The 13484-nt window shown below is 46.7% G+C and overlaps 1 protein-coding gene across 2 annotated transcripts in view; it reads right to left on the bottom strand.

The window, feature by feature from the left end:
• Positions 1 to 13484, bottom strand: part of LOC142804181 (trypsin-1-like) — a 71729-nt gene that overhangs the window by 25631 nt on the left and 32614 nt on the right. For both annotated transcript variants that reach the window (XM_075890848.1, XM_075890847.1), the window contains exon 5: positions 13326 to 13426. In XM_075890848.1, the coding sequence (XP_075746963.1) occupies positions 13326 to 13426 (101 nt within the window). The remainder of the gene's footprint in view (positions 1 to 13325; positions 13427 to 13484) is intronic.

Here is a 13484-nt window from a genome sequence, read left to right on the forward strand (position 1 = left end):
GAAAAGGCCGATTGAAGATGACATCGCAGTGGCCTGCGATTTAGATGCGAGAAGTATACCGAGTGCAGTGGTATTGATGGCGCCTGATACAAGTCGCGTTAGCGGCAATGGCTTGGTAGCGTGGTGAACTCTTGCTTTAGCCAAGATGACTCTATCCTCGAACTGGCTTACTCTGGTTAGGTCCGCCAACAACTCTACGTGATAAAGAGCAGCTTAGATGTCCATGTTCAAGTCCATGAGTGTGGCACTCTTCGTGACGATTAGGGCGAGTACATATTCGAGCTTCTCAACAGGGGTTTACGAGTCTTCCAGCAGGATAGAGAGCAATAAGAGGTGCTGTGTAATGGCCCTTCATACGTGAGGGCCCTTGGTGAGGAGTTGATCCAAGGGCGAGAGTCGATTACCAGAGGACCGGGTGAGTTTTGGCACCAGAACTAAGAGTAATAAACGAAAAAGAGGCTCGGATCCTAGCGTCTCACTGCTTAAAAGGTTAGCGGAACAACTGCATGACCCAGAGCCCATGGCTTTTCCTCGCACCAGCACTCCTTCCTCTTTATTTATTTGCAACACCTGTATGGCGCAGCAGTATCGAGTTGTTCGGGTGTAGTAGGGCTTCATTCTTGGTGCATTAACAATGTCCGCTGGCTGGGAACGACGGCATCACCTATGTGTGTATTCGGGCAGAACTTCGTAGTTGCTGCCGTTGGGGCGACTAGTATGCTATAAGGACCACACCTGCGGTGAAGTAACTTTTCCGAGCGGCCTCCTTGACGAATGGGAATCCACAGCCCCACTAAGTCACTGAGTTCGCAAATAGCATGGTGATGACGAGCATTGTACCTCTGTGAGTTGATGCACTTTTGTTTTCGGATCCACTTGAGTGCAAGCTTGCGAGCTGCGTCTGCGAGCCGGGTAAAGTCGTTCGCACCAGTAGTAATGTCATTCATGTCAGGTAAGAGCATGACATCAAGCATTGTAATTTCTTCTCGGCCGTGAAGCAGCCGGAAAGGAGTGGACACCGTAGCTTCTTGAACCGCAGTGTTAGACGAACGTAACGTACGGCAAATGTCATCCCAGTTCTCGTGATAGCGGTAAATGTACATGAATAGCGCGTAACCAAGTGCCGTCTTTAACCTCTCCGTCAGGCCTTTGTTTGTGACAGGTATGCGGTAGGGTTGTGATGAGCGGTGTCGCTAAGCCTCATGATGTCTCGCATCAGTTGGGCTGTGAAGCTGTTCCGCGGTCACTCATGACAGCTGTTGGCACTTGATTGCGCAGAATGATGTTCATAAAAAAGTAAACAATACTCATTGGCGGTGCCTCGATGTAGAGCTTTCATTTCACAGTGCCCTGTGAAATAGTCAGTAGCGACTACAATCCAGCAATTAACATCTTGGAACTTCGGAAAGGGCCCACGGAAGCCTATGCCGATTTGTTATAATGGTTGTGACGGTATTGCGACAGGCCTCAATAAACCAGTGGGGCACACAGATGGGGCTTCACCACGCTGGCAACTGTAACACGTCTTAACGGAATGCTCCACATCTTGGGTGAGCTTTGGCCAGTAGTAGTGGGTGCGACTCCGGGTAACAGTACACGCGAATCCCAAGTGGCCGGATGTAGGCTCGTCGGGGCATGCAGATAAAATGTCAGTGCGTGGCGGTTAAAGAACGACGAGCAGGTGTTCTGTCGCATAAAGTTCGATATTCTCTTTGTATAGAATGCCATTACGGAGACAAGATGACCCTGAATGCGCTAATTCCCTTAGTGGACTCTATTTGCGGCCTTCAAGGTACTTTATAAGTTGCCGAAGCCCTGAATTATTCCGCTGTCGTTGGGACAAGTCAGATTCACCAGCCACGGAAAGAAAACTGCGATCGGTGTTACCATCGCTCGATGTCGTTGCAAGAAGGGCGCGCGACAAGCGGTCGACATCACTGTGCCCACAGCCAGACTTGTGAACGACTGCTACGTCAAACAATTGAAGGCGCAAGCTTCATCTCACGAGGTGCCCTGAAGGGTCCTTGAGAATGGACAGCCTACAGACGGCATGGTGTTCTGTAACGACTCTGAACAGAAAACTGCACATATATTGTCGTAACTTTGATATCGCCCACATAACAGCAAGGTATTTTTTCTCCGTGGGTGAATGGTTAATAGATTGAATATTATGTGGAGTCTAGCATCCCAAAACCACCGTAATAATATGAGAGACGCCGTAGTGAAGGGTTCTAAAAATTCTCACCACCTGGGGTTCGTTCACGTGCAACTGAACCTGAGCACACAGGTTTCCAGCATTTTCGCCTGCATCAAAAATGCAGCCGTCACCGCCGGGAGTCGATACTGCGACTGACCTGTGGGTCCAGCAGCCGAGTGCCTTAGCCAATGGACCACCGCGGTGGAGCTGGTCGAGTAGTTAGCTTCTGCAGATGACAGAATTCGACTACTGTAAACGATGTGTGGCTCAACGCCGTCTTGCCCTTGTACGAGCACTGCACCAAGACCTATGTTGCTTGCGTCAGTGGGTAGTTCAGTGGCGGCTTACTCATCAACGTGCCATAGTAAGGGCTCAGTCTTAAGGTGTGCTGATGCTCAGAAAAAGCGTGTTTTAAATGCCAGGCAATTCTTACGAACTTCGGCTGCTACTTTGAGCGTATCTATCTATCTATCTATCTATCTATCTATCTATCTATCTATCTATCTGTCTATCTATCTATCTATCTATCTATCTATCTATCTATCTATCTATCTATCTATCTATCTATCTATCTATCTATCTATCTATCTATCTATCTATCTATCTATCTATCTATCTATCTATCTATCTATCTTTCTATCTACCTAGCCGCCTTCGACATTTAGCTCTCCTGGCCGTTTTGATATTGGTATCGATACCAATAATGGTATGTAACAACGTGACGCTATGAGAAGCATAGGTGACTAGTCGTAACGTGAAAATCACGACACATATGTCAGGGATGTCGTGATTCACATCTCATGGTCTTGCTGCTCTTGCAGTAATTTGGTTCGCATGACAGATCGAAAAACTGGTATTGCACGACAGGATTGTATGGTGAACATAAGGGGCAGGCCTTATCATTGAAATCATGACATGCAAGTCATGTAATTCATGACTACACGCAACGCTTATGGTGCGCTCGCTGTCGTTTCGCTAGCTTCACATATATCACATTTGGTGTTACGTGACATGAATGGATGACGAGGTATATCACTAATTCAAACATGGTAATCATAACATGCGTGTCATGCAAGAACACGAGAACATACCACGCTCTTGATGCGCTCACGGTCGTTTCGCTAGCTTCACCTATACGAAATTTGGTATAATGGGACGAGAATGGACGTCGTCCAAACAAGATAATTTTGACATGCCTGTCATGTAAAACATGACACGCAATGCTCATAGTGTGCTCGTGGCCGTTTCGCTAGCTCTACATATACCGAATATGGTATCACGGGACGTGAATGAATGACGAATGTTAATGACGCGCCCAAGCATGATAATCATAAGATGCGTACCATGTAAGATAACAGCATCTCTACATGTCGTGCTCAATACGAGCTCGTGGCCGTCTGGTTAGCTTCACATATAAAACAATTTAGCATTACGGGACGTGAATATATAGAAGACGAAGGTGGATGACACTTCCAAACATGATAATAATGACATGGAAGTCATGTACGGCTCAAGTTATGTTCGTCTTATAAAGTTGTGCTGATTTTAAAGTGACTTATCAACCTTCCTCATTCGTACTTCACGCTTAATCAGTTACCACTGTACGTGTGATCCGCAATTTTTTCCTCCGGACGCCAGACAAGAGAAGTATCCTCCTTCGTTAAGCGGGTAAGGGGTTCGGTGATGTTCGAGAAGTTCTGCACGAAGCACCTGTAATATGCGCAGAGACCCATTAATCGGCACACATCCCGTTTATTGGAAGGCAGGGGAAACGCAGCCATAGCCAGTGTCGTTTTTTGGGCCTGGAGGAATGCCACCGTGAGTGCCAAGGTGGCGGAAAAACTTTAGTTGACCTGGCCGAAATGACACTTCTTTGGTTTTAGTTATAATACTGCGCATGAAATAGTGACGAAAACTGAACTGAAGTCGCTGTAAATGTTCGTAAAATGTTTGCGCAAAAGCACCAATGTCATCGAAATAGACAAGGCACATTTCCCACTTCATATCTGACAGCACGGTGTCCATCATCCTTTGAAACGCCGCTGGTGCGGAAAAAAATTGGAACGGTAGCACTTTAAATTCGTTGAGGCCATGGCACTCCCTAAATTCGTGGAGTTATGAGCTCTGTTTTTTTTTCTGTCGTGTTCATTAACCGCAATCTACCAGTAGTCGCTTCTTAAATCAATTGATGAGAAATGTCGGGCATGTCGAAGTCTTTCAATAGTGTCGTCAATGAAGGAAAGAGTGTAGATACCTTTGTTCGTCACTTCGCGAAGTTTTCGGTAATCCACGCAAATTATGAAAGTGCCGTCCTTCATTTTAACAAATATGACGGTTGTCGCCCATGGACTGTTCAAGGGCTGAATTACGTCATCGTTGGGCATCTGTTTCATCTGAGAACGTATCACCCCTTGTTTTTGTTTTTTTTTGGCGACACTCGGTAGGCGTGCTTTTGTATTTGCCTTTTGGTAGGGTACACTTCAAGGCGGTGCTTTATGGTTGGGATCTGCTTGATTTTTGAAGTGACGCGAAACAATCGCTAAACATACGCAAAGTGCTGCGTATCTGCTCGTTCTTCGCAGAGGATAGCTGGCGACTCACATCAACTCTGTTGGCCAATGCAGTGTCCCATTCGGCGGAAGTGGCAGTCAAAGCAATAGCAGAACAACCTTCGTCCCCAGTGGCTTCGAAGTGCGCGTTCAGTGTTCTCTCGGCCAAGTGTTGGTACTCGCCATTGAAACTCTGGACCAGAAACTGAGTCCTCAGGTCGATGATACTACGTGCGACGCATTTTTGCTGAGCTAAGAGTACCAATAGAAAAGTTTTAGCGATACCGCTAGTGCTGTTATCACAGTTGCTCTTTACAGTTACCAATGTACTGGATCGCTGAAGTGCTATGGTGTAGTCAGCACTTGGAAGTGCTGTGGTCTGCGCAGCAGTATCTATTTGCCTGAGCGTGTGGTCGTCAGAAAACGTTAAGAGCAGGTCGTGAAGGTTAATCATGGCTGCATGCTCGTGGAGGATACACAATCTGAGAATAACTTTTTGGGAGCATTCGGCACAACGCGATTGATTGATTTGTGGGGTTTAACGTCCCAAAACCACCATATGATTATGAGAGACACCGTAGTGGAGGGCTCCGGAAATTTAGACCACCTGGGGTTCTTTAACGTGCACCCAAATCTAAGTACACGGGCCTACAACGTTTCCGCCTCCATCAGAAATGCAGCTGCCACCGCCGGGATTTGATCCCGTGACCTCAGGGTCAGCAGCCGAGTACCTTAACCACTAGACCACCGTAGCGGGGCTCGGCACAACACGATAAATGAAGCAGTGTATGTTCACATGAATTTGATACCGCACGATGCATTTGCCCAGCGGGGTCAATAAGTGACCCCCTGCCGTCCGGAGGTCAAGTCCATGTCCCCATGGTGTCCATCCTTCGCAGCTGCGCAACGAGGTGAGCGCTTATTGTGGAATAATCAGCACCTGCGTCCATCACAGCGGTGGTTGTCTACAAGAACGGATATGCGAGCAAGTACACGTTTTTCGTCAATGCTATACGTTAGCGAAAGAAAGTCGGGCGATATCGGCCGGCAGTTCGAGGGAGGGTATTTGAACTGTCGAACAAGAGTGGTCTCACCTCCAAAGATCGTTGTTATTAGTTACCCCGGCGCATGCTCGGGAAGCTAGACGATTGTCTCGCAACGACGTCTGTAAAGGTCGTGTACTGGCTAGGTGACGTGGAACACTAATGACACGCTAAGCGGGATTGGCGTCGCTGAAGGGTTGGGGACAGCTGGAACACCAAGTACTTGGCGATAGCAAGGGGCCCCTCACAATTTCGGGGTCGACGAGCGTCTAGACGAAAGCCAAGAATGCCCATACAAACGTGACCTGGTTTACCTCATTAATATTAGAGGCGCGGTTGTCGCGAGCTTATTACACACTGCATTTCCCCACAATAAGTGGTGGGCTTGCCTACTGATGTGGGCCTGAGTTGAACGACGTCGCCTCCTGAGTGGGTGGACGGGTCGGATAGCCAACAGCTGGTGTAGCAGTACGTAACGCTTCCGCGTACGGTAAAAGTGAAGCATTGAATTGACGCGGAACCATCCTGGGTTGAACCACGTTCCAGACCTCTTTGCGGACGACATCTAATAAAACGGTCACACAAGGTGGAGGACCCACTGCGTGCATCTTTGCAGCTGCTCGCACACAATACTGTGCACAAGCTTTGTAATGTCCCTGATGGTGGTAACATCAGGTGTTGGCAGGGTACCTGACCCACATGAAAGGCTGCCGGAGTGCCCATACTGAGAAGATAGCTGCCTCAGCATTCGCTCTATCATGGCGCCATCGTGAAAGAAAGCTGCCACAGAGCTGTGCTGGTTGCGCACTGTCTGGTTAACAACTGCTCTTTTACGCCCCGCATCAGTAGGCGCATTTTCTTCTCTTCCGTCATTCGCCATAATAGCCAGGACCGCTAGCCTGAATAGCCAAGACATGTCCTCAACGAACATGACAATGCTTTCGTTTGGAAGCTGATTTCGAGAATTCAGGAGACGTTCTGCTTGCTGCTTTTGGTCAGAGTTTCCGAAGGTATTGTGCCGCGGGGGGCAAAGCTCTGGCTAGTTTGCAATAGTGGCTTCTTGGTTTTGAGACAGTGCGCGCAGAGTCCTGGAAATACAAGTAGACATACAGAATCTTTCGGAGCTCGTTCAATTCGTTGATGCTGACATAATAGTTGTATTCGTCAAGCCAGTCATTGAAACCCTCGTAAGCATCACCGTAAAGTGGCCGCGGGGTTTGCGGGACGTTTAAAAACTACAGAGGAGGCATAGTCGATGTTTCTTGAACATGTGTCCCCGTACTTGCCATATTTCTGTCGTGTTGTGGATGGCGGTCAAATACAGATGGCAAGCCTAGTTTTGGCCGGCCACGCCACGTAAGTCGCCTTGTTCTTCTAAGGGCTATTGCTTGAATCCCCTTGATTATTGCAGTGCATGCAACACCCCCAGCATCTCCACCACAAATTGTCACATGAGTACGAGTAAAACACAATCTCTATCTACCAGATACTGGACGTAGTGGTCAACCAATAACCAGAATTGTTGGTTGGTTGGACCCAAAAAGAATGGCTCAAGCCATCTCGGGGGATTGGTTATGAATCCCCAGAAACACGAGTTCATCGTCTGACCATTTCATTTTTCCCGTCCTATTTCTAACAAAGGCACATAGACATGGTAGCTGTAGCCTAATCCCGTACCCTGTCTGTGGCAATAATGATGCGTAAGAGTCCGTAAGGGTTTAGAGATTGTGACGTTGTTGTGACGTAAACGAATGCAGAGACGGCTTGCCCAAAATGAAACTCAACATTTGTTCTGAATGTGGCCGAAAAGAGAAACTCGAACTACAGCAAGCATTGTGCGCGCTACGCTGAAAGCGGCAAACAGAGCGTCGACAATCGACAGTCTGATGCGTGGCACCACACGTTGGTATTTATACGCCCGGCATAAAACACTCGAGCTTTATCAGTGATGGCCGAGTTTATTTTAGAATAGAATCTTTTGTTCGCGCTTGTGCACTCAAGCTGAACAGATGGTTCGAAAACTATTTAGAATGCTCTGAAATATTGTGGCACGGATTGCGCAAGGAAGTATGTCTTCACGTGCAATGTGACGGGAACAAAAACGTACAAAGGAGGGTGTGGGGCAATATATTGTATGCAAATTGGGCAAACAGTGATCTGGTATTCTAGCGAAACGTTCCCTTGAGTCGTTAAGTTTACAAAAAAAAAGGACAGGTGGTGGGCATAACGGGCAGAAACGACCAGAGTCTATTCAATCAGGCATGCGTAGGAAAGTTGAGTCACTCTGTACCTGCTCGAAACAATTCTCGCAAACACGTTCTAATTGTTTTGGTATACTTAGGCTCCTTATAGTGACCCCCTTCAGTCAATTTATGGCTGAGGAGGGAAATCCAAAGTGGAAACTGATCATAGGCGTAGCCTACACATGCCACGTGTTCATAGCGTGAACAGTCGTCATAACGAACCGACATCGATGAGCTCCCACCATGGGTGGTGTAGTGACTCGGACACTCGGCTGCTGAGCCGCAGGACCTGGGATCGAATCCCGGCCACGGCGGCCTGTTTTTTCGGTGAAGACAAAACTGCTTGAGGCCCGTGCGCTTTAAGTTAGGTGCACGTTAAAGAATCCCAGGTAGTAGAAATTTTCCGAGCCCTCCACTACGGCGTCTCTCGTAACATGGTAGTTTTGAGACGTTAAATACCGTCAAATAGTATTAGTATAGTTAAGACAACGCAATGCTATCGCGTGGCCACAGCGCCAGATATTCCTCAGGTGGGCTGATTGAAACGTGCAAAGGCGAACAGCGGCCCCACCGCGGTGGTCCAAAGTGGCTAAACTACTTTGCTGCTGACCTGCAGCTCGCGGGATTGATTCCCGGCTGCAGTGGCTGAGTTTTGGATGGAGGCGAAAATGCTGTAGGCCCGTGTGCTCAGATTTAGGTGCACGGTACAGAACCTTAGGCGGTTGAAATTGCTGGAGTCCTTCACTATGGCGTCTCTCATATGGTGCTTTTGGGACGTTAACCCTACATATCGATAAAAGGTGATCGGCGCTCTTGTCGGAACAACAGCACACTGCCATGCGCTCACTGTCGCCAGGGCGCGCCCTACTCCAGTTATGTCATTTTTGCTTCGACAAGCCTGTCATATTGCCATCATATTTCTGCAAGCTTTGTAGACGCCATGAATACGTATTGCAGCGCTGCAGCGGGATCGAAAGCGCGAAACAAATCAATGAGGCTTTAAAGAGGCATACTCTACTAAAATTCGCAGGAAACATAACCACCTAGGTGTCCACCGAGGCAAAACATGATCTTTCTGGCAGCCTATTTTTATCAATGCCGCTTTGTAGAATAAGTTACCCCTAAGTACGTATCAAGAGGCCTTTTTGGCTCCTTACACTAATTAGCCCTCGTCCAAAACTTTCAGGAAGAAGCGTAGACCAGCTGGCGTTAATGATTGCTGCGGATAAATCACGCTGCGCAATATTCAGAACAATCGCGACTTCATGTATTGCAGCCTGACGTGTGGTAAAAGAAGCCGGGTGACACTTACGTATGGCGCGGCGACTGCTGTGTCCGCAAATGAGAAATAAATCATGTACCATTATGGACTCTGTTTACTGTTACGGGCTTTTGGAAGTCATTTCTGGAATTATTGTTCGCAGCCATTGTGGCAACACAGATAATTTCGCACCATTGTATATATGTCCTCCACATAGTAAGTGATGGATGGATAGCAAAAATTTGTTAATCTCTTCTCTAGTTCCAGCGTTCAGTAGCGCTAGTCTTTTCGGCCAAAACGGGCAACTTCCGCGCAGCAGAGCAAGTCAGCGACACTATACTGGTGATCAAATTTCTTCATCTATTTTTTATATTAAACACGCCACAAAGCTGTATCTTTAGTATACGCCCTTGATTTAGGTGAACAGCCAGCCACACTCAAAGTTCTAGAATAGGACGGCACGTATCAAAGTAGGGTGCCTCGATGTGCGCCTGCCTCCGCTCTCAGGGCGTGTTCACGCTCAGTATTCCAGCCGCCGAAAATATGCTGAATCCGATTCGGCGGTGGCCAGATCCACTGAAAGGGTCCTTTGAGCGCTGATCGCTCTCGGACCAACTTTTGCGGCGTCTGCCGCTGAATCAGTCGCTGCGTGCTAGTCGCGTCTCTCAGTACTCTAATGTTGTTCCATCCATCCAGCTACGACGAGCGAATTTCCACACTTTGAGCAGTGACCTTTCCGCGACCCCTTTCTTTGTAAATCTGTGGCTTTAAAACACAGTAATGGGAAAATTTATGCCCAAGGAATGCAGACACGCAGCTCTGCTATGCAAAAATATGCCGCCGGCGGAACTTTCTTGCCAACTACAACCTGCTCTGAGAGAGGGTATGGTGGGCAGGGTGCCCTCAGTGACGTCACACTGTTTACAAACAGGGAGATGTCTATTAGGTGGTGTTGGTCCTCCACCTACTCGCAACGAACTTCTTTCTCTCTCTTAACCTCTGCACAGCCCGCAATGGTCGACCACTGGTCAAGTGGAAATACTCTTTTGACTCGTTTATTTGCGATGAAACTTACACGAACTCAAGCCGCCACCCGCATGTTTGCGTTTCAAAAAAACGTTTAATCGTATAAAGGCTACACCGAGTTTCGCTTTATACCGTTCTACAGCAACCCGCGTCGACGCCCGTTTAAGCCAGGTCAACAGCGTGCAAAGCACTGCTGCTTAGTATGTCATCATAGTTCTTTCAGTTTGTTTACACGGTTGGAACAAGAAACAATTTTCTAAACAGCATCACTGTTCAAAATTGCCGAAGATAAAAATCCTACAGTCACTGGGGCAGCACTGAGTGATGATATTGAGTCGACAATACGTAAATTGCGCTTGATGTGCTCGGAGTGCGAGTATCTCTGGATCTTTTTTCAGACCCTCGTTGGCGCAGAAAGCATGCGTCACGTCATTCTTTTTCAAATCGCAATTATTATTTAGCAGCTTTCAAAAGTAATGAATACGGCAATATCTGTCTGAAACCCACACAATCATTTTGCATTTTGAGCCCATTCACACACGAACCGAAATAAGAAACTCTGCATCCACTGGTGTATAGCAATAAGCTACAAAGAAATGACATACGCACTGGCCTAGAAGAATTAGGGATGTGATGAAAAGTTTGTTCTCTTCCGAGAACGATAAGTTATTCTTGAGCTTGCATGCTTTAAAAAATTGTTTTGCCTTTCTTGGCAAAACGATTGCTCGTTGTCTGGAATGCATACTAATTTCCTTTCTGGGGCGTTCCACTTGTTAGAATGCTCGCACAATCAATATATGCGGACATGCACAGCGAAGTTGATGCTGAGCTATGTGACTTAACAAAAGTGCTTGGCTTTGCGGGTGTCTGACATTTTTCATGTAAAGCACTTGCGCTGAACGTTAAATGGCGATATTTTAAGAGAAACAAGCAGCATTAACATATGCATATATATATATACCCCGCCATAAATCGCGAATAGGCAGTCAGCGATTGTATCTTGTGTTTCCGCTATGTATCGCCTGTTTTAGTTTTGTAAATATTATTTGTAAGAGTTGTATCACCAACTACCCTGACTATCAGTCTTGATTTAGCACATAGAGGGGACAATGCTTGAAGCCTGTGTATTTACATTTAGGAGCACATTGGAGAACCACAGGTGGTCGAAATTTCCGGAGGCCTCCACCACAGCAGCACTCATCATTACGTGGTGGTTTCGGGATGTTAAGATTGATATTTTTAATTATTCTGCTTTAAGAAATAGTACGTCCAGAGTGAGGGTCACCTCAATCTACAACTGAAAGCACATGTACTGGATGATGACATATATTTCATGTACGCAACGAAAAAAAGGGTTCATTACACGACAAATTTGTACGTTAACGATATTTATTGCGCGAGAACAAAACGACGACACAGAGACAAGAAGGAGTCGAAGGACACGAGCGCTTTGTCTCTGTGTCGTCGTTTTGTTCTCACGCTATAACTATCGTCATGCCATACCAACTAGCCCAAACTGCCACACTTGCACACTAAGCTATATTCACGACAGCATTTGGTCAATGTACAGCGTGTTTCGGCAAAACCGATGTGGCGTCGTTAGTATGCAGTTGCTTCTAGGCATGTTCAATAATTATTCTTGACGCTGCGGTGCTTTACTCTCTTGTTTTGCTCCCCTGTAGAAAATGCTAGAAAGAACTCAGAGCCTAGTAATTACGGGGGCTGCCAAACAGACGCATTTCCCCAGGATGCAAATGATCTAGTACGTTACTTGGCCATACCTTCTTTCTTCTGGATCGATAAGACTTTTTTCAGCCAAAAGCGCTGGTCATGTTGAACAGATCATTACGTTACAAATGACAAAATTCGAGATCAATATGCAGTGAAAGAGGTGCGTATCGCCTTGAAGTAAGCACAAAAACTTACATAATTTGAAAGGCTATTGATAGCTTAATTTATCAAGATCATGGTATTAAAAACTCTGCCTTTCATTCATACTTGAAGTTTTGTAATTGGCAGTGATGCATTGGCGTTTTAACTACGTAGAAAGGGAAATAGGCTATAATAACTTGTTCAATTTATGCACCCGGTACTTTCCTTGCGAACAGACGAGCTGCACTGCGTTCTTACGGGCTACATGGGTCATTGTGTTGCTTGGGCAAAAAGGCTGTCTTGCTCAGCTTTTCGCAGCTACTGCAGTTGGCCTTGCTTAGAAGCGTTGTTCAAAACCGTCTATCCGTGCTCTATTATGATGTGGGGTAAAGTTGCTTCCCTGCTAGTTTTCGCACCGTCCAGCGTAACGTCACCAAAGTGACACTTGGTATTTCACGGTGCCTAGAACTTTGTGAAGGCCGCCTATAGCACAGAGGTAAAGAAAGCTGGAAGAGAACTGGAGCCAGAAGGAAGAACCGGAAATTATTTGGCAAATTGGAAGTGAGATATAACACAAGCTGTGTGTACACGATTCCGTTGGGTCTATTGATGTTTCATTTAAATGAAATCTATTTGTTAACGGAGCCATAGATACCATGGCCAGGAAAATACAGTGATGTTATGATCACGGTCATAGCTAAAAAGGGTACTCCGCAACCCTGACGAATGCACACCAGAATTCAGAAGGAAGGGGGTGCTTTACCGAAAATACGTAATGCGACTAGATGTTTTGGAGAAGTAGTCAAGGCTTTCAGCACGTAAGTCCACCTCGAAAAAAAATTCTGGCTACTGCTCTGCTTAAGGCAGAAAAACTGCGCGTTATTATATATTTCCTGGAGACCATTTGTCACTCACTGTACTGTATCAACCATTGTACACACAGCGGCACCTGCGATACAGCAGTGGTGAAGGTAGAGACCATTCCTCACATTCTCCTTTCTCAAATCTGTCAGCTTTCGCGTATGCGGAGGTCAAAGCTAACATCGCTCGTTAGAGCTTGTCATGCAGAATGACAGGAAAGGAGTCTTCCTGATGTTTCAGCATTGTCGCAATGATATGCCATTTCACACTTACCTGTCTACGCAGTGAGCTGCCGTGATGACCCAGCTTTCATGCACCAAGGCCCCTCCACAGGAGATCTTTTCTGAAAACAGGCGCCTCACCACCACCGCCGCCTGAAAAAAAAAAGAATATAATGTCACAGCTTTGCCGCGAAGGCAAAGCAATGAATGC

Source organism: Rhipicephalus microplus, chromosome 3 (genome assembly GCF_043290135.1).
Source record: "Rhipicephalus microplus isolate Deutch F79 chromosome 3, USDA_Rmic, whole genome shotgun sequence".
In the NCBI taxonomy this organism is placed as follows: domain Eukaryota; kingdom Metazoa; phylum Arthropoda; class Arachnida; order Ixodida; family Ixodidae; genus Rhipicephalus; species Rhipicephalus microplus.